Source organism: Zonotrichia leucophrys, chromosome 4 (genome assembly GCF_028769735.1).
Source record: "Zonotrichia leucophrys gambelii isolate GWCS_2022_RI chromosome 4, RI_Zleu_2.0, whole genome shotgun sequence".
Lineage (NCBI taxonomy): Eukaryota > Metazoa > Chordata > Aves > Passeriformes > Passerellidae > Zonotrichia > Zonotrichia leucophrys.
Genome location: NC_088173.1, coordinates 17,900,130 through 17,922,327, shown reverse-complemented (window position 1 = coordinate 17,922,327; position 22,198 = coordinate 17,900,130). Strand labels below are relative to the sequence as shown.

The 22,198-nt window shown below is 40.8% G+C and overlaps 1 protein-coding gene across 2 annotated transcripts in view; it reads left to right on the top strand.

The window, feature by feature from the left end:
* GALNT7 (polypeptide N-acetylgalactosaminyltransferase 7) overlaps positions 1–22,198 on the top strand; it is a 70,726-nt gene that overhangs the window by 14,059 nt on the left and 34,469 nt on the right. For both annotated transcript variants that reach the window (XM_064710654.1, XM_064710655.1), the window contains exon 2: positions 16,869–17,323. In XM_064710654.1, the coding sequence (XP_064566724.1) occupies positions 16,869–17,323 (455 nt within the window). The remainder of the gene's footprint in view (positions 1–16,868; positions 17,324–22,198) is intronic.

Below are 22,198 nucleotides of genomic sequence, written 5' to 3'. Positions count from 1 at the left end.
TATCTAATTTAACTGACCCTCCCTCAGCTGGAAGCCATTCCCTTGTCCTTGTAAGTCCCTCTCCCTGTCTCCTGTAGGTGCCTTCAAGTACTGGAACGCTGCTCTGAGGCCATCCCAAGGCCTTCTCTTTTCCAGGCTGTACAACCCCAGTGTCTCAGCCTGCCTTCATAGGAGAGATGCTCCATCCCTCTGGCCCTCCTCTGGACTCAGTGTAGTGTTGTAGTTGAGTTGTGTAGTCTTGTTTTAAAGGTACAGAAGAACCAACCCTCCCAAGTCAGGCGGCTGCTGTCCTGCCACTCTGCATGTACTTGCAGAGTGTCCCCGGTGTCCATGCTTGCTGTCCCCGGTGTCCATGCTTGCTGTCCCCGGTGTCCCTCAGGGGTGCTGAGGGGCTCTGAGGACAGGCAGCCCCAAGCCCCTGTGTGCGTGTGCCCAGGTCATGGTTGTGGACAGCTGGGCAGGCAGCAGGGTTCTCTGTGTTTTGCTGCTCCCAGGCATTCTGGTTTTCAGCTACCCCTCGCTTCCAGCAGCTTGCCCCACTCCTGTTCTGAGCTAGCTCAGCACTGCTGTGTGCCCTGCTCATGGATGCCAGATCCGTTTGGTGTGCTCATGCAGCTGTCTGTGGGGAGTCCTTGATCCAGCTCAGCCTGCAAAGGGTGTCAAGGTGCTCGCGTTGGCACGCAGACAGGACAGAAATGCATGGAGTGGAAGTAAACTGCAAAAATGTAGCCATCCCACTCCATAGCATCAGCCTGAAATACCCAGCACCTATCAGACAGAGGTTTAAATCCAAAACAAATTAGTAAAAACAAAAATTTAAAGGCAGCTCATCTGCAGCAGCTAAAAAATACAGTTTTCATAAATCATCTGCAAGAACTGGGTGCATCTTTGTAATTCATATTTCTGCTGTTCCACAGTTCTCCTTGCAGCAGAGATGGAAAATATCCCCTTCATGTTTTGCTGTATATCTGCAGTGATGGGAAGATAAACATCAGTGTAATGTATCAGTGTTGACATTCAGAAGCCTCCCAAACTTTGCTTTTTAAATCGAATGGGAAAGTTAGCTTTGAGCTTCTTCACTCTGTAGGAAGAATGGGCAAGTGTTCTTTGGTTTTTTTTTTCCTTTGCTACCTCTTACATAAATTTGACATCCCTTACAAATCTGCAGTTGCCATACTGTCAGGAATTAAAGAACTGGAAGTGCTATACTAAACAAAAGGAAAATATGCTATAGCCAGGTAAAACACTCTGTCTGAAGCAACAGCTAATGCATAGACTTATGCTGTTCATGTTCTGTTGAAATTATTATAAATGCAAAGGTGCCTACTACCTTATTTTTTAAGCTGTTATTTTTTTAATTGAAGTGAATTGAAAAGTGAAAATTTTCACATTGTGGTGGAATTTTTGCATTGTTTGTTTGTTTTGCTTTATCTATATAATTTACTGGAACTATTTAGTGCAAGAGTGAATCAATCTGTTTTTTTCTATCTTAACTTACAATGTTTGTCCAAGTCTGTATTGGATGATAAAGTCACGTATTGAGAAAATGTTTATTTGGATAACTTGCAAACTTGGCAGTCTTAAACAGAGCTCTTATGTTGTGGTGTTGTCATTTGTGTGTAAGAACTTCTCAAAAGAAAGCACATCATCCCAAAAGGTGACTGATTATTGACAGTAGTAATGCTGGCATGGCTGACAACCATGGGAATGTAGGGTCTTCTACAGAAGAAGCTCTTTTATATTGCTTTTCTTTTACCATTTTCTATATAAGAATTTTGCAGTTTATTGAACAGTAGCAAAACACAGTGGATGTGTGTGTGTGAGAGTGTATTTTGATTAGAGTATCATCCTTGTGGATTTTGGTTTCTTTTGCTGATTCTGTTTTGATGTACAGTAAACAGTTCTGTACTGTTTACTGTCCTGTCCAGGTACATTTGCCAGTTCATCCTTCTGTGGTATTTGATGCCTGATGTATGTAGCTTCTCTTCAATATTGGAGATTGCAATACTGACAATTTTCTTCTTTTGCAGTTCCTCCTCCTGGGAGGCCCTGGCTCACTCCCCAGTCAAACTAAAGTATGAGCTGCCTTACTGACTCTTCATTTTCCAGCTACGGGCCAGATTTTGCTGTGTTAGAGACAACAGACTCTCTTTCCCAGGGACTGCAGCAAGCTTTTGAATTGAGTTTTCTGACAGGCTTTAACAAAATTGTCTTTGTTAGAAGTTGAAGTGCAAGGCTGGCACGTAAAGGTCTTGATTCAGTGAACTGTGTTCCAATTTAAACACCCTTTTAATGAACTGGATAGATCATAAGTAGACTTTGTAAGGTCTCTTCTATGGAAGATGCAGTAAGTGAAGGGCACAGTTTTCAAAAATGCAGTTATTAGCAGCTCTGTTTGGAAACCACAAGTAATGCACATGCCTAGGGCTTGTGGAAGTCGCTCCAGATGGAAATAGCATTGCTGGGGTGATTATACCCTGAGGAAAGGCTCACTGACATTTTGAGATCAATTTTTAGCCAATGTTCCATTCTCAGTATTTACATGGAGAGTCTGAATTGCCAGGACTTCAGATTTCATAACAAAAGTGCTAACAAGAAGTGAACATTTGTTGAAAAGATTGTGTTGCTGCAGAGAAATGCCTGTTGCTATGCTGGTTGGATGCTGAGAGTATCCTGCAGACAGAGGCACTGTGCTGAGAAAGCTGACTTCCATTTTGTTTTTGAGCAAGAAGGACCTTCAGGTGTCTTTGTGTGTGTTGTACACCCATTAATTTGAACAGTGGAATGCTACAGTGCCATTGCTAGGGAGTCAGTGCAGATGGGAGAGTGCTGTCCACTTGCATCTTCCCCAGGTGTGAGGTCAGAAATGCCAGCCGTAGTGTACCGGAGCTGGAAGCACAAAGGTCGTGTTAAAAGTCTCTTCAGGATCTGCCAGATGTAAGGAAGTCCCTCAGAAGGTGTTCAGGGCTAGAAGTTAATCCTTGGTGCTGTGTTAGGAGAAGGCAGTGGGATGTCAGTTCCCAGTGTTGATTTGGAGAGTAATGTTTTGATCGTTAGTCTCACACAGCTTCAAGGTCATATTGTGGCACCACCATGGATCATCTGCACTGACAGAGTAAATATCAGGGCAGTGCATTACTTGAAGTTCAGATGCAGCATGGCCACCTTTCTGATCAGCCCCATGGTCTCAAGGTGCCCACAGTGGCTTCCATGCTCCAAATAAAAGATACTGCATGGCAAGTGCAGAGAAATGTGCAAAGCTGGAAGCACAGGCTGGTTTAGTGGAGCCCATTTAGGAAGTTTGTGGATTATATTATAGCATTCTTGCTGGCTATCTAAAAGATGCAGATATCCCAGCTGTGCTAACACATTATGTGGCTTCTAAAGCAGGGCTATAAGATAGATTTTTATATTCATCATGTTTACCTCACAGCAAAACAAACAATATCACTAGCTGTATGTATCGCAGAAAGAGCCGTCCATTTACCAAGATTGATTTGTCTGTTCAATATATTGGTTTTTTATTAGTTTAGTGTTGCTGCAGGGTTTTTTTTTTCCTTTTTATGCTTCAAATGTGTGTGCTGTGTTGATTTTTGGGGTTTTTTGAAGTATTTGGTGCAGATAAGAACCTGTCTTACCTCAATGGTTCAGTAGACTATAACTAATTTATTGGCAAACACCACACACATTCTCCTATGTAGGAAAGACCAGGAATGAAGGGCCAAGGAAAGATGAGATCAAATCACAGAGAACACAATTGATCACAAGTTATTTCCCTTCTCTTGTCTAGTCAAGTAGTACACAAGGAAATTACATAAATACTCTGAATTTTGGAAATCTTCTGGGAGTTCAGATGAAACTTGCAGAAGCGGGTTTTGGACTGTACGTATAAGTTGTGTACAATGCAGTTTTTAGCTTTAGCTGGCTGTTTCATTGAAGAAGTTTTCAAAATGGTAAAGTTGATCAAATTCTAAAAAGCAATTTAAAAAAAGACAGAAGTAGACTGTGGTAAAGCTTGAGAATGGTTACAATATTTCAAGATAAACGAAAATCTAATCATGCAGTTTGCTCCTTAATAGCAAGAAATATGAAATGAGATTGACATATCTCTCTCTAAAAATTGAGGCAGACAAGATACAGCACAGAAAAGTGCATCTCTTGATCAAGCATGTCCATTAGTGATGGATTTATTATATTGTAAATGTCATTTACTTGCTGAGTTATATAAAAGAAATGCATGATTTTTAAATATCCATCTGTCCCAGATGATTGAGGAACAAGAATGAAGTTCCTCTGCAGGCTTGAACCAGTGCAGTGTTCATTGCTGATGCCTGAGGAGCCAGAGAAGCTGGTCTCAGCCACATAGAACGTGACAATTGATGATAGTTCTTGTTTCTTTCTGAGGCTTTTTCTGAAAAATAATGGAAGTTGGATTTTCTCTATAGTAAAGTTATGGGTTATATATGGTAACTCTTTTAATTCAAAGTGAATGCTTGTGTTGTGGGTTAAGCTCAGTCAGCAGCCAAGCCCCAGGCAGCTGCTCCCCCTCTCACCCACCAGTGGGATCAGGGAGAGAATTGGATCAGTAAAAGTGAGAAGACTCACAGGGTGAGATAAAGACAGTTTAATACAGAAAGCAAGAGCCAAGCACACAAGCAAAGCAAAACAGGAATGAATTCACTGCTTCCCATGGGCAGGCAGCTGCTCAGCCATCTCCAGGAGAGCAGGGCCCCATCACAGTAACTTGGGAAGACAAACACCATCACTCCAAATGTTCCTCCCCTTCCTTCTTCTTCCCCCTACTTTACACACTGAGCATGATGCCACTTGGTCTGGAATATCCCTGTGCTCAGTTTGGGTCACCTGTCCTGGCTGTGTCCCCTCTCCACCACGGCAGTTCAAAAAGCAGAAAAGGCCTTGGCTCTGTGCAAGCCCTGCTCAGCAATAACAAAAACATCTCCCCATTATCAGCCCTGTGTTCAGCACACATCCAAAACACAGCCCATGCCAGCCACTGGGAAGAAAATTATCTCCACCCCAGCCAAAACCAGCACAGCTTGTTTTTACCTGCTTATCTCTGCAGCTTAAAACTTAATTACTTAAATTTTGATTGTTTCAGTCCAAAAGAAACAGTTTTATCTATTTCTTTCTTCAATTTATAGAGAACATTTATAAAATGGGTTTGGTCTTGGCAAAATTAAAAGCCTTGCTACTTCCTGGTCCACTGTATAATAGTGTTACACAGGAAAAGAAAAATAATTTTTGCTTTTTGGAAGAAAATGAAATGGACAGAGGACATATTAGAAATTCTTAATAATTCCTAACGTCCATATGAATAAACATGAGTTCTATTTTTAAGATCTCATTGAAACATATACATAAAATGAAGGATATTCCTAGAGTGAAACGGAACATGGAAGGAACAATGACTCAACTGGAAAGGTCACAAGCTTCATTTAATGTTGAAATGTAGTGATGAGAACAAATCTTGTATTGAAGCTCTTGAGTGATGCTGTGTTTTAAGCCTTTTCATCTTGGAGGGCCCAGCTTCCCAGGAAAAAAGGATGAAGGAGGTTTTTGGGATGGGAAGGTGATGTTTGGTATTGCTGAGCTATTAAGGGCTGTGGAATAAAGTTCTCAGCAATTGTAGCAAAGCACTGAGTGTGAGTGTGGTACTTGCTGAGGATCACAGAGCACAGGAGTGAAATGAGAAAACATCCAAGTGAGAGAGGCGTTGGTGTTCTGGATTGTGGCAATATTGCTGCTAATTATTCTGTTCTCATGTCTGCTTTCTCTTTCTTCCATTTGGTTGCAAAAACTGCAGGAATTGTTTGCCAAGCACTTGACAGTGTAAACATGTGGCATCAATAGAATAATACTGTAGAAAGAGTTAGACTGCATGGATCAGCATATAATGTGTGGCTAAGACATCAATACAACACTATTTTCAAGTACTCAGGCTATTTTTCCTCTTAATTTTTATTAATCAATAAAGTTGCATATCTACATTACTAAAAAAAAGTCCTCTTTTGCTAGCCTCTCATTGCAGTGCAAAGACAGTAAAAAAAAAATCATTCTTAACCTCTTAATTTTTTTAACAAAGAGGGTAAGAAATACTCCAGGAATCATGAAGACCTGAAATCTAGAGGCCCTTCTACATCTTACACTCAACTCAGCATAGAGATGATGCAATTGTCCATTGTGTTCTTAATACTCAGAATTTTTCCAGTTAAGCTTTCATAAAATCCCTCTAAAAAGAAAAGTTGTGGACAGTTGTCTAATTATGATGTATTTCCCTTTTTTCTCTTGCATCATAGGCTGAAAAGGTGTTAGTTATTCAAAGTATTGTGAAGCAATTTGCTACAGCTTAAGTATGATTCTGACTAAACATTGTTTTCAAAATCTGATTATATTGCTCCAAGCCACGTAGCCCTGGGCAAATGTGATGCTCCTAATCACTTGGAGGAGGGAGACAGGATAAATACCTCCTGCATTTTGTGCCATCATTTCTGCAGTCCAGTTTTTAAAGAGATTTCCTGATATTTGTCTTTTGCCTGGAAGAAAGAGTTGGAAAAATTTCTTACCTTCACCTTCTGCCCTTCTCAAATAGGGTAAGTAATGGCATCGTCCTCATCACAGCACTGTAAACAAAACTGGAAATTTGAGAGAAATGAAAAGGAAACCAGAAGGTGGCATTTGAACTAAGTACGTAGCAGTAAATGTTTACAGAAATGAGCAATGACGATATTGGTTAGATTGACCAGAATTCTGAGTATTTGGAGATTTCCCATAGCCTTCATCTGTTTAAACATTGTTCTGGAGTTGGCTGTGTCCCTAGGAGCCAGTTTCATGTGCTTGTTTTTCAGAAATGCCTTGTTCTTGTGCTGCTTTACCCCTCCTGTGATACCTGCAGCTGCTGGCACATCAGCTTCAGGAGCAAGTCACCTTGCTGATCCTCTTGTGCAGCAAGGCATCCTCCAGGCTGAGGAGTTGAAAAAGAATTATTTTCATTATATTTTTAAGTGAAAAAAGGTTTAACTTTCTAGGCAATAGGTGTTGGCCTTTCTGTGTGTAGATGCAACCTGACATCTACTGAGACTTGATGTAGAGAGTGGCATTAGGAAAAGAAGGAAAACTGGAATTGATTGGGTCCTCTGTGTCTCTGCTCTCAAGACTAGACAAGGAACTAGACTTTATTTTGTAAAGATGGGTCAGAACCTGCTGGGCTTTGCTTACCAGGAGCAGATTTTCTCCCCAGTGTTGCAGTAGAAGAGCTGTACCCCAGGGCTTGGTGCTCTCCTTCTCTTCAGCCTCTTCATGGGGGTTGGCTGTTATCACAACAGCGTTCTGAACAACTAAAATACAGTAAAATGTCAAATGGCTGGATTTAGCATGAAATTAGTCAACTTGCATACAAATTCGTTTGGTTGTTTTTTTTAATTGTGTGGTGTCTCATCGATGGTGTAGTAACCCATATGGTGTATTTGAGGGTAAATATAACTAACAGGTGCTTTTTTCTTGCTTGGAGCTCTGAGTCACTGCAGTCTCTGTTTAAGAATGAATTAATGTGGGTGATACTCTACAGAAGTTTGTAGTTGAACTACCATGCTAAATACATACTAATGACAATGTAGGCTGCAGTATGCAGAAATGTATTTATCTGTTGGGCAGAGAAGGAGGGAAGGCTATGGGTGGTTGAGAAGCTGTTGGTGGCAGACTGTTCTGCAGTCACTGGGTCAGCTGGTGGTTTGTTAGATCACTCTTAAGTGCTTAACCTAAGCTGACTTACCTTGTGTAATGTACAGTATTTGTCTTTCCTCAGTTTGTGTCAAGAAGAGAGCCAGGATCAGTGCAGGCAGGCAGGTCTCTTGTGGTCTCTGGTTCCTTGGGGACCAGACAAATTGAACTAGGATGAAACAAAGAAGCCATTTAATTAGCAAGGAGCAAAACTACACTTGAAAAGATGCAGTGTGTGGGAAGATACTTGCTTTTGTGCTTCTTTGTGTTCTGTCCTACTTGATCAAGGCCAGGCTGGATGGGGCTTTGAGCAATCTGGTCTAGTAGGAGGTGCCTATGGCGGGGAGGTGGAACTAAGAGATCTTTAGGGTTCCTTCCAACCCAAGCCATTTTGTGTTTCTGTGATTGCTTCAGCTTTCTTCTACTGAAAATGGTGATTGGTCTAGTTGTAATAACCTTGTAATAAATTCTTGCTCTTCTGAGTTTAAAGTTTTTCTGTCATCTTTAGTGTGTTGTCTGTAAGGAGAGGATTTAAGAGGCTTTGTATCATACTTCTGTCTTATCAAGGGCCCTCTAACAGCTTTTCTGTTATTCTGCAGCAAGCAGCTGCAGATATGGTTTTGTGTTCTTTTTATTGCACAGGTTACTAGTGCCAACATGTTTTCAATTTCTAGAGTGTGGGAGAGACTGAAATACATCCCCTTAGGTAATGCAGCAGCTTGATTTGCAATTTAGTTTAAGAATATTTCTTTTACTTGGAAGTGATTGTAATCTTAATGATAAGAGACTGTTTTGCTTGCTTCAAAACTAGCCTTAAGTTACAAAATCAAGGTCAGATTTCTTTGATATCAGTTTATTCAGGTATTTATCTGAGACTTTCTATTTTAGGTTTCATTAATTACTATCCAGATTACATGGTACTCTCCATAGCCACTCTCCATAGAGTAGGAAAAAAGTATTTTCTGTGAAAGCAGTGAGATGCTGGAACAGGTTGTCCAGGGAAGTTGTGGACACTGCATCCCTGGAGGTATTCAAGGCCAAGCTGGATGTAGTTCCAGGCAACCTGGTCTAGTGGAAAGTGCCCCTGCCCATGACAGGGGGGCTGGAACTAGGTGGTCTTCAAGGTCCTCTTTCAACCCAAACCATTCTATAAGTCTGTGATTGCTCTGCAAAGGTCTTGGGCATAAGTGGGGGCTTTGAGTGAAATGGATCTTTGTCAGGGCTTCTTTAGCACACTGTGACTGTTGAACTACAGATGGGACCAGGGGTAGTGTGGCAGGACCAGGAATGGCAGGATGGGATGTGCAGAAGCTGAGTAAGAGTTGTATCTCAAGCAATCAGGAATGAGATTGGTAGGTTTAAGAGCTGGTTCAGTATTCCCTAAGCACTGAGTGCTAGTGAAGATGAGGACATTGGGACTGCTATTTTTTACAGTAATTTGTTCTGAGGCGCTCAGTGTCTTTATTTTTACTTGCTTTCAGTCAGGCAGAGTGTAATTGTGAAACTGCTTATCACACAGGAATTCGAGTACTGCACCTCTCCTCAGGAGGCATCATGTAACATAGGTAAGGTGCAGGCCATGTTCTGTCATTTCTTGTGCTCTGAAATCCCCTGAAGGTGAGAGTGAAGTTTGCAAGTTTTGGGTGACCAATGGCAGCATTTTTATGAGACTGAATGTAGCACAAGCACTCTGGCCAGCTCTCTGGGTAGCCTCTGCTTTCAGTGGAGGTATCTGAACTTCCCAAAGGGGATTGCTGAATCTGGACCAGAAGCACGTGAGTGTCACAATTGCATTTGCAGAAGATCCAGACTCCAAGAGAGACATATCCAGCAGTAAATTCTGGGAGAACAGTGTCACTGGAAGATGGAGTGAGGAGCAAGGACAGGGGGTAAAGCAGTGCAAGTTGAAAGAGCAGTTGTGGCAGGATTGCATTACTTTGCATGAGTTTTTAATGACACATACACAGCAAGGCCAAAGAGGATGACAGAAGTATCATTAGCTCCCCTTGCAAGTGAGAGATAATGTCACAACAGAGCAATTTCATTTAAATGGGATGCTTAGATGGGTATCATAGTGACATCCAAATGTGGGCATGTCTTTAAACAAGATAAGATTCTGCAAGTAAACAGGTGGAACTCAGGATTGATTATGTTCCTTCTGTTAGGTAAACAACCAGGGAATCAGGTTATTTCGACTGAAAAAAGTATTGTTCCTTCTTCCATAGGATTTGTTATCTGAGGGCTTCCATAGCTTAGTAGCAGTTGCTGTGCCTTGTGGATGACCTTGTGAAGTGCTGGCTGCAGAGCATGGCAGTATGCAGCACTAGCCTCAAGTCACTGTCCTAGATAAATGCTTGTGCTGTGACAAAGTAGATGACATCCAAGAGGACAGGAAGAGCTAGTGGGTCTTTTTGCCCAGGGAACTTTCTTGGAGCAATCATTTGAAAAATGAAATAAAGTTGATGAAATAAGCCTTATCTTCCTCAGTGTCTTTCTTGACCTCACAGATTCAAAGACCAGCAGAGATGGCCTTAGATGTCAGTGAATATTGTTAATTTTTAGACTCATTACTAGATAACAAGAGGTTGTTTTTATCTATTAATAGGAATCCGTGATTCAGAGGCTCATGTAGATTAATGCAATTGGAACTTGAATGCTAAATTCTGTCAAACTCCTTCATTACAGCAGAGCATTGAGCTGTTACCAAATTCACATCTCTACAAACAGTTCCTCTCCTTTACTATGTGCCCTTCTTACTTTTGGACACTCCACTTTTCCTCAAGCAACGCTCTCCTATCTCAGAAATGTCAGCTATAAAATAGAATAAACTTCTTTATCTTACTTCCCACTAAATTGTTTTGCCTTGGCTAGCACAGGTAATTTGGGGGCTCAGAAATGCTGCTACTTTACCATTCTCTCAGTGGTCTGAGTCAATATTAATGGCTGTAGTCTGCTGATATCCACTGAAAACTCAGTAACTTCTGTACTGCAGAAGTTATATGTGCTAGTGATTGTCTTGTTGTGCCTTATCACACAGGACATAAGGAGTGAGTGGGAAAGGGATTTCTCTCAATGCTGATGACTAGCAGCTCTATTACAGGTATCTATTCCTGGCAAAACTGTTTCCTCTTCAAGAGCTAAAACAAAATAACAAGTCGGATAAAGGATAGTGCAGGGCAATGAGCAGTGTATCACGTGTCAATCAGCTTGATAGATGCTGTGAAATCTAGGAAACAGGTGAAGGAGGAAGTTGCTCTGCTTTTCTTTTAATTAAATTTCAAAAAAAAGAATAAATAAAATCCCACCCACAATCTTTTATTTGCCATTCCTCAGATATAAGTGGGAGTGCAAAACACATCAGTATGAAAGTACTGCTCAATACTCATTTCTCCAAATCTGCTTGTGGCTCTTGCACCTCATTCACACTTTAGTGTTATGTATTTTTTAGTGAGTAGAACATTTATATATTTTTAATATCTTTATATTTATATATTTTAATATATAAATATATTTTATATATTAATATATATGTAAATATGCATATAGTGTAATGCTTGCTTGTTTATATCACCAAATTTCTTTTTATTTGGTTGGACTTGTGATTCATAAGTGGCTTCTGACCAAGTTCATGCTGAAGACTCCAAAAAATAACAGATGTGGTTGTTTTCTTGTAGGATTAGATTACTTGCTCTTCAGAGATGCCATCACTGCAGTGTGTTTGTGGTTCAAAGCTGTATAGTCCTGGTAGTTCTGTGTACCAAAATTTATTCTGGGATGGTAGATAGGAATTGATCTTGTTTAAGGTTGTTCTGTTTCCCCTAGGATATTTAAGGAGGCAGAAATCTACTATGGAGAGGTAGCACTTACTGTGTAATGGACTTTTGTATTGTCAGTATATGTCCAAATTGAGGGTGACTGTGAACATAAAAATATAACTTACAGAATTCTATTTTCCTGAAACTGCTGGTGACAAACACCATCAACAGCATGATTTCTCACTTGGATTGCACAAAGCATGCAATGGAGGGATTTAGCAATCTGTTAGTTTTACAAACATGCATTTTTAAACTTCAACAGTTTTCTCTAACTTGGTGTCAAATGGTACTTATCTCTGTGTTTCTGGAGTTCTCATAAATGATCTATTCTAATTTTCCACAAGTTTTAAAAGTCGTTGCAGGAGCTACGGAGCATGTAAGCAGCATTCCATCACTCTGCAGTGTACTGAGAGGAGTCATAGCAGGATGGAGGCTGTTTTGCCCAGGCACTGGGACAGCAAATGGCCCTTTCAAGCCAGATGGCTTGAATGTCATTGCTCATATCTGATGTAGGAACCCTCACAGTCCAACTTCAGCCTCAATTTGAGTCAGCAGGGTCATCTTGTGACAAAATTGTTTGATGGAAGATTTAGCAAAGTATGATTTAGAAGCAATGCTGCATGTGGAACTTGAAACAGACTATTTTGTGCAAAAAGTTATAGTGATTTTAAAGGCTTTGCTTTTTTTTTTTTTTTAAGTGACAGCAGAAGTTCTGTCTTTATCCTTGTTTGAGAAGCTGGGTGTTTTTCCATTTGTGGGTGCTTTTGGTCTGCAGGACCAGCTGTAGTAGGTGTAATTTCTGCTTGCTCAAATGGAGGCTACCATGGCAGGGGTGGGAGGTGTGAAGTCTCATGGGATGGAACCCTTTGAGAGTCAGACAACTGGGTTGAGGAAATCATTGCTTATTTTATTTATTCTGAAATTCTCAAAAGAAAATTCTCAAGCAAACCCACTTTTCTAAAATAAATTTTTTTTCAGACATAATTTAATAGAGAGTTTTAGGGAGTTGCCAGTCTTGAACTAGTTACTGAAGAAAAGCAGATTATGTAACTTTCACATTGGCAGTTTTATTGCCAGCTACAGCTCCAGCCCCCCACCAGATGAGTGATCTTGCAGCCTTATTAAGACCTCTCACAGTCTTTCCTTTTACTTTGTATAATTTATAGGCGCGTTCTCAAAGGGAAACAGTTATGTTTTTTATACCTTCAACTGCATTCCTGTCTTCTGCAATAAGGCACCTAATTTGTGAAGTAAAATGACAATGAATGGCCCCCTTTTTTTTATTTGCAAGTAGGATAGTGACTTTATTTATATCACATCACTGTTTCAGAAACACTCATTGCAGTTACTCATGCATATTTCCCTAAGGAGTGAAAAAATCATTCAAAAAATAAAGAAGCATGCACCAAACTGGATCTAGAAAGATGTCAGGGAATCCTAGGTCCAATCCTATTGGAAAAGATAATGATCTGTGGAAAAATCTTTTTTCTGTATTATGCGTCCTTTTTATAAATATGTAATGAGGTTTTGTTATTTGTCGTCAGATGTGAGAGAATTCATAGGTTTTGCTTCTCTCCTGTCGTTTTTGGACAACCTAGAAGTGCTGTATTCAGGTGCATGTTGTGCTGACTTCTTCTGAGCCCTTCATTCACTTTGCTGTTACTATGTCTTTCAAAGCTTTTAAAATAATTTTCAGACCATTTTGTTTTGCCACTTTAGGAAGGTTGTTTTGGTTTATGTTTTTTTTTTATACACAGGCCTTTTAGTTTAGCTGTTATTGTATGACTACTTTTGCCTGAGCCAAACTTGTAATCAGTGAAGAACAGTGATTAAATTTTTTTTTATTTTTAATTTACCTTTTTTTTTTCCTTTAAAAGGGGGTGTGGGTCATAATTCATAAAAGAGAGAGGAAGCCCTAGAAGCTCTGAACTCTAAGGCATTGTGGTTTATATGGTGACTGAAGTAGTTTTCTGATTATGGTTTGACTTTGCTTTTTTTCCAGACAGTATTTGGAAAATCCTTGTCTCACTTGTCTGTGGAGAAATGACCATGCACCTAAGCACTGCTGGTTCCTCTTCTATTTTTTTTAATGTCCATAAAATCCTGAGATTAAGTTCATTTTTTTCATAGCATCCCCTATGATTGTTGTGTTTTAGATTTGTGTCCAGGGTTAGGGAGGAAGGAGTGAGCAGCTGAGTCATGCTGAGCTGCTTGCAGGGGCTAACCCACAACAAATGCTTTCATCTGATTTATCCTCTGAGCATAGATATTGGAGGAATGGGGTCAATGAGTGTGCCTGTGTATTTAATTTCTTTGTTTTATGAAATAGTTTTCCATGCCAGCAAATATGGAATATATTTGGTTCATAGAAGGGAACTACAGATAAATGCATTATAATGCAAATTGTGCATAGCAGTTATAATGAGGCTAAATGTAATCCTAATAAATGTTAGGACCCTAATGTTATCCTAATAAAGGATAAGTCAGTTCTGACAGCAGTAAAACAAACAAATTTCTTTCAGAGGTGTTATGCTTCAATTAAAGAATTGGCAAAGTAGAAGCTCATTACTGTTTTATTGGTAATGGAAGTGTAATGAAAGGTTATTTAATTCCACACAAACCAGGGTAATAAGAAATTCCTGTCTGATTGAGATTGATGATCCAGGGTGGCTGACTGAGTGTGGCAGTGTGTAAACCTGGCTACTTTCTATGTTGCCTTCCCTTTGGACTCTTCTAGCATCTACAGCTGTTTAATTCAAATTTTCAGAGGGTTTCTCACAACCCTTTTACAATCCCCCTATGGACCTGTCATCCATCACAGTAAACAGTGAGTTTCCTTTGGGTTTAATCATGACTTTCATGATATTTTAAACTTCAGTTGCATACCCCTCAGCCCTTTCATCTCCAAACTGCAGGGTCTTGGAGATGAAAAGTGAGTGGCCTTTCTGGTCTTTCATCCCAAGATACCTTTCTACCTTCTGCTTCATTTTGGTTACCCTGCTCTGCACTTTTCTGACTCCTTTTGAGATGTGGAGACCAGAAATAAATATTACTGAATACATGAATGCATCAAATTTTATGTAGTCAAAATTATGCTGTCTTTAAGCGTCCTTCCTGATGATGCTGCCTGTTTTGTTGGCTTTTATAGCTGCCTCCGCACTCAGAGCAGGAATTAGATGTGAGCTGAGAGCTCAGCAGTGTTCTGGCAGTCTAGTGGCAAAGCCTTCCTTTTGATTTCTAGGGTAAGTGTGAGATGATGCTCTCTTCAAAAGTCCTCTCAGGGCTTTATTTAGATCCATGACAGCCTTCGACTTTCTTGCAAAATATGCCTTTTCACATGCCCTAAACTTCCCTTTTCCAACACTGACTTTTGAGTTCCTGAAAAAATGATGATGGAAGAACAGAACAATCTAACACTTCTGCATGTTGTATGTCCTCCCTGTTTAAACTATAACAAACAGAGAACTCAGAATATTTCTTGAATAAACTCCTTATTTTGAATTGGAGCCAGTCTGACTCCCACTGTTACCATGTTAACCTAGAAATATTGTATACTGTGTTTTTCTTAATTTCTGCAGGTTTTTTAAGCGGAATGATGTCAGGAAAATAGCGTGATGTAGTAGGAAGTATTATGTGGTTTAATTGAAGATGGACATGAGTCAGCATTGTACCGTAGTTGCACTAAAGGCAGAGTGCGTAATGGGTGGGTGCCCTAGAAAGAGCTTAGCTGTTTGGAGCTCCATGTGCTTTTTCCTCCCACACTACCCCAACACAGGAGAGATGTTCCCAGATGCCAGGACCTAGCAAAGACCTGCTAGGGAGGCTGGGTTTGGCTGGGAAAAAGTCTAGTGGGGAATCTAATTGCATCTTTTCACCCTAAAAAAATGAAGTTGCAGAGCCAATGGAAATAAAATCTTCTGAGGGGTGCAGACTGAGAGGACAAGATGCAATATGAGAAACTTTTACTGAAGTATGAGGGAAAAAACTTGACTGGGTCAAGCAACTGAAACAGGTTGTCCTGAGAAACTGGACAAAATGGGTGTGACTGGACAAGCCTCTGAGAAACCCCACCTCACTGTGAACCTGCCTTCAGCAGGTTGGAATGGAATGAGATCATCCTTCCGATCTCAAAATTTTGTTTGATTCTGAGACATTGCTAAAATGTGTGTTGTTTTCTGCAGATTTCTGAAGAATCTAACATTTGTCCTGCTTACAAATAAACAATTTAAGCAGGCTATCTGAACCTTCAGCAACATTTCCCTGTCATACTCTTGGACAGTAGTGTTGGAAAAAGTTGTGATTGTGTGTTTTGGAGTGCCTTCATGGGTGGTGCTGCAGTATTCTGGAGACTTCACACTCAGACACTTCAAAGCCTTTCCAAAATCACCCACCCTTGTTCTAACCCCACCAGCCTCACTGATCACTGAAAATGCTGAGCAGTTTTCAAAATGCCAGCCCTGCTTCTCAGTGAGAACTTCAAATTTCTTGGTGTGGAGAGAGGGAGGAGTGCGGTTTTAAACAAGGATGCAGGAGATGCCAATGGCCATGGCAGTTCTCTTCAGCACCAGCACTGCCTCCCCAGGCAGGACGGCCTGTGTCCATGCAGCTGATCTCCTTTCTGCCTGCTGTCCCCAGTGCTGCCAGTGTCACCTCCCAGCTGTAAAAAGCTGTTGCAGCAGAGGGAGGAGCTTGGTGGGAGTGAGCTGGGGGGACAGGGCTGTGTGTGAGGGGCAGGGATGGTGTGTGGCTTGTGGCTGCCACAGATGAGTGTGCCACATCACTCATGGTTACAGCTCTCTTTCCCAGCTGAGGCTGGTTTCTAGCCAGCTGGTTTCTTCTGAGGTCTCTAGTAACCACGGGACCCTGCAGAGGTCTGAGCCAGGGCAGCCTCAGAAACACCCCCTGTCCAACTGTGGGACCAAGGATGCCATGCTGTGGGCTGTGGCACTGTTTGCCTCTGTGTCACCTTCTCCTTCATAAATGCTCTGTCAGTGCCCCTTGCACATCAGTTAGAACTACAGTTCAAACTACATTGAGCTGTACAGGCCCTGCATGGGTATTTGGTCTTTGGGAATTCTTTGGGCACTCGGTCATTTCCAGAACCAGCTCACCAAGGTAAGTGTGGACAACAGCTGGTGATTTTCTCCAGCAGTCAGTAGCGTTAGTAAAATGTATTCATTGAACCCCTCAACAGACTTCTCCATGCTCGCTCAACATATGTTTAGTACCAACTCTTAGTGCATTAAGCTACTGGATACAAATAAATAAAGGATCATCAATTGATATGGTCTGCTGTTTCTCTGTGTGTGTATATAGGATGACAAAGAAGCCAACAGACCCCTGCCAAACAAAGGAGACCATGGACTCGGAAATGAGAAATTCAAACCTGTGGTACCTTGGCCTCATGTTGAAGGTGTGGAAGTGGACTTGGAATCCATTCGAAGGAAAAATAAGGCCAAAAATGAACTAAATCAGCATGGTGTTGATAACAAGCAGCAAAATATCCTCCAGAGGCAGTATCTCACATTCAAACCTCAGACATTTTCATACCCAGACCCTGTGTTACGACCTGGAGTCCTTGGTAATTTTGAACCCAAAGAGCCTGAGCCTCATGGAGTTGTTGGTGGCCCTGGAGAGGAGGCGAAGCCATATGTCTTAGGACCAGACTACAAAGAATCTGTTCAAGCCAGCATTAAGGAGTTTGGGTTTAATATGGTGGCAAGTGATATGATCTCGCTAGACCGGAGCGTCAATGACCTGCGCCAAGAAGAGTAAGCAAACCTTTGGTTTTCCCTTGGTTCTGTGCTGTACTATAGGACTTTTCCATATATTCTTCTGAATGCTATTGCAATGATTCCTTCCATGAATACTTATACTATTTAGATAGTGATTTATCTCTGGAGTTGTCTGTTTTAGTGTCAAATTGCATAGACTTGTATGTTCCATGTCTAGCCATAGTCTTCATTGTCATGTCTTTTCTTCATCCATAACTTCTTAAGATTTGCCTTCAGGAAGGATTATCTTTAGTAGACATCCCTCTGCTAGTTAGCTTATTCAGTTTCGATTTACCCTGATGCCTTTAAAATGGAGCATCAATAGAGAACAGAAATAAAGAAATACTGTTCTCTTTAAAACACTGCCTGTTTACCTGCAGTAACAGAAGTATGGATCTGCCATAGTGATGGTTGGAGTAGTCTTCCAACAGTTTCTCACAACATTTGCCCTGAAGAGGAAAGCAGTCTTAGAAAAAACATTTATTTACTTGCTGAAAGGGTGTCTCATTTGTTGTGGGGAAGTTCTGGAAAGTTACTAACATTTGCTCAGGATTTACTAACAGGTCTACACAGTCTATTCTGACTTTTCATATATGTTGAAGGCAATGTTGCTCTCAGGTTAATCTGCATTTGGTATAATTTTCCTTGTTAAATATCAGGGATGTGTTTCTGAGCAAACTGATTTAATGGCAGGGTATTTTTTAGTTTGTTTTTGGTTGGGGCTTTGTGGGCAGTGTATGAAGTTAGATATGATGTTAAGTACTTTGGAGTTTTCACTTCCCCCTCATCCCCAGCAGTGGAGCTATGCTGATCCCTGGACTGGGTGCCAATCTCTGGGCTGTATGTTTCCAGTTGTGGTAAATAATCTGTTGGTGTTCATTGGCTGGTTACTGGGGTCTGCTCTGGGCTTTATGGAGGGTCTTGTTTTCTTTTTGCAAGGTAGGAGAGAACTGGCCAGCTGTGGGTCTGACTCATACCCATGCATGTGCAGCTGCTTGAATTTGCTATGTGGCGTGCACTCCCTGAAAGCAAATGAAGCATATGAGCACAGCGTTTCACTTTGCTTTTTGCTGTGTTCCTCAGGTGACTGACTAAAGGTTTCCACTTCCTGGCGGTCAGAGGAGAGGACCGAGCCTGTGTGCTGCTGGTAGCAAGGAAGTGCCAGCTGTCCTGGGGTTCACTTTGCTTTTCTTTCTTTGCTGTGCGCAGAAGTTGGTCCTTTGTACTAAAGAGATCTTTCTGAAAGGGAAGGCATGTTCTGGGTAGCCTGTGTAGGTCAGCATTTTCTTTTTGGGAGGTTATTCCTTAGACACTGCTGCTTGTGCTGAGGCATTTCTTCCCTCTGTAAGGACAGCAAATCTGAGGTGGCAACGTGACACGTGGAGGTGGGACTGGGCTGGCTCTGCCCTGGTGAGTTCTGGCAGCAGAAATAAAGTACTCCCTCCCCTTCATTTTAAGGTGAAGAGCATCAGACAGCCTGTGGTATCTCTCAAATACTTCCACACCTGTAGGTTCCTGAAGTATTTTTAACGTGATCTCTGAATTTGTCTTCTGTTCTGAAGGACATTAATAAATAGGTATTCCCAAAAATTATTAAATACTTTGAGGAAGAGGAGGGACAGCCATGAAGAGATGAATTTTATAAAGTGTTTCCTTCAAGCACAGTTGCAGATAAGCCTTTGTGAGGTCAAAGCCACCAGCTCAAATCAGTTAGGTTTTAGTATTTAATGATTTCATGTTCTAAGCAAGCAAACAAAACAGCATAAAAAACCAACGTGAACAGAAGGTATTTTTCAGACAACATTATATCCCTTACTTTATGTATTGAATGCCTGGGATGCTTACAATTGCCTAAGTAGGTTGAAGGTTTATAGCTTCTGTGTGTCTCCTGGGAACAGAAGAGGGGGAAGCAGTGAGAGATTGGCTGATATTGCTCTATACTTTCAGGCTCCCACATGCTCGCTTTCCTGCTCTCCCCAATACCAGAGAGAAATGCAGCAAAAAGTAGCAGATTACCTATTGGATGCACCATTTATTTTCCTCCCACTGATCTATTTAAAAAGGCTTTTGTGGCTGGTAAGGCCACTCAACATTCACTTGAATCCTGCCAAAGAGCAATACAGTAATTTTTTGTTGTTGTTAATAGTAAGTTGGTATTGCTAATTGAGGAAGATCTTTCTGGTAAAGACTGAATTATTGGTTCATAGGTAAGTAGAGCTCCCTTCAGCCCTCTCTTTCTTCGAGCATCAGAATTTTGAAGTGTTACCCAGTGCAGTCAGGTTTGTTCAGTGAAGTTTGCCAAATGCTTTCCCAGGCTGTGCTAGCAACAGTGAAATTGTGCTGCAAGAACTGTCTCTCTCAGCTTAAAAGCCACATAGCCTCAGGGCTTGTCCCTGCTGGAGGGAGAAGAGGAAAGAAATGCCAATAAAGGGAGATTCAATTCTGCTATGCTTGGATTTGACTTTGTAGTCTGACATGTTGCCAGGATGATTTGCCAGCTGCCTTTATTGATTCAGGAGGAACTTTGCTGGTGATTCTGGGCAGTCTCAGCTGCTGTAAAAAGCCTTAATTCTTGCTGTATCCCCTAGGGAGGAATGACACTGGATGGTGTGTTCAAGTTTTTTGTCAGGTACATCAGACTGTTTCCATTTTTCCAGTACCACATACTCTTTGTTTATGGATTTTAACCAATATATTTCAGGGCTGATGCCCAGCACTCATGTTGACATAGAGCAAGTCATAAGTTTGGTTAAAAAATCAAGAATATATGGGTGTATGTAAAAGTCAGTGTACAAAATTTAGAAGATGGCTCATCTCATTGCAGTCTTTCAGCACTCTTAAAGAATGCCAGGGGGAACATAAACTGGATTAGTAGAGAAATACCTGTTTTCCACCTTATTTCTAGCAGCAAAGAAGTAGAGCAGGCTTAGCAGGCCCTGTCTAAACCCCGGTACAGTAGCTGGAAGAAACTTTTTTCTTTAAACTTGGTGATTTTTAACTTTTTTGGATCTTAGGATTTTATATTATGATAAAATCTTCCAGATCTTAGTCATCCTGATAGGTGGCAGACCCTTTAGAGCAGTCATTTATACTGGATTTTGCACATTATCCCTACTTCCTAGCAGACCTGAAATAAAATAATTGTTAGCCTTTGGGAAGAAGGATATTAATTTAATTGCTCCCTGCTTTTTGTATTTAGGAGTCTGCACAGAGGTAGAGCTGAAGTAAAAATAGAGTGATAAATTTTCTGGATTATTTTGGATTGAAGATAAATACACTGTGCCAAGGAAATGAAAAGGGACCTAGGTTTGAGCGTGAATGCTCTTGGGTAACAAGGTGTGTCCTCTCAAAAAAAAAATAAACCCAAGAGATAACTGTGGACTATTGCTGCTAAGAATAACAAGAATTGAGTTGTTTAACCAGTATATGATCCATCTCCCCAGAGTATTTTAAAACAAAATTTAATTTTAAAAAATTCATCTATACTGGGTTTGAACAGTTATTGTTTCTCCTGACAACTTTATCTCTGGCCAAAAACATATGCTGGTGAGAAAACACACAAGAATGGATAAGCGTCATTCCTGGCAACCACTGCACTGGGGCACTGGAGCCAAAAATTGCAACAGGGTTGTCATGCTTCAGAGACCTCTTTCTGTGCACAGACTTGTCTTTTGAATGCATTTATAGTCTTGAAATTAATGACATCCTGAGTCAGTGACTGCAGAATGTGGTGCTTGTTTTAACCTCTTCTCCCAGATACAGATACTGCTATGTGCCTCTGTGACGTGGGAATATCAGAGATAGCTCCATGAGGTTCCTACAGAAATGTTTCATGTTCCATCCTTATTATTCCTGCTATTTCGTTTCCCTTTTCATTAACTCTGAGCTAAAATGCTGACAGACCTCTGCACATTTGACTCCAAGATTATTTTTTACTTTTTTTCCCCCAGTGGAAATGCAGAGTTTAGGATCTGTCGCTGAGTCTACGCACTGAGTGGTCTAACACTCCATATACAATCATTTCCACTTGCACTGAGCTCTTCTGCTGGCTCATTTCCTTGATGGCATTCCTGAATTATTCTGCAGCTGTTTATAGTCATTTTAATTGCAGCTCCAAGAACTTTCCTATTGTTCAGCAATGACCTGGAAGAAGAGGTGGATTGCTTAGCTCCCAGCACAGTTATGCTGCTAAAGTCACAAACTTGCTTACAATTTCAGCAGTTACTACCTTAAGAGATCTGCCATAGTTTGAAGAATTGTACCTGTAAAGAAAACAAAGAACCTCATCAAATGTTTTGGAAATTCAGTTACTGTATTTATAGCCTCACTCATGTCCACAAAATTTTTGATTTCTTCAAAAGATGGTAATATTTTTATTTTCTATTACCAAATGATGGTAATATTTTTCCACAAAAGCTGTGTCTATGGTTTACTAATTTTGTTATTTATTACTAGCTTCTATTCAGCACAGAAGTCAGACTTAGTGGTCTGCAATTCTTTAGAACCCCAGAGCCTTTCGATAAAAATTGGTGTTGTGTGTTCCTCTGTTTGTGTAAGACTGGAGTCAGCAGTACAGTACAAGAGTTTGTTAATTCATGATGCATTGTTTAGGAAATACTGTGTTTATTTTAAAAAAAGGCAGTAAGGCAGCATGGCAGAAAATTCCAGTAGAAGCTATCGTGCAGATTATCTGGAGGAAGGACTATTTAGTAAGAAGTGTCACTGTGTACTTGCCCTTTATTTTCTTCTATTCTAAGGGTATCTGGCGTTGGGCACTGCTGGGAGTTCAATGGAACGACTTTATTTAGATTTCCTGCTTCTGAAGTGGTCTCTTTTCATTTTGGTCATGTATCAGCCCAACAGATTTTCTGG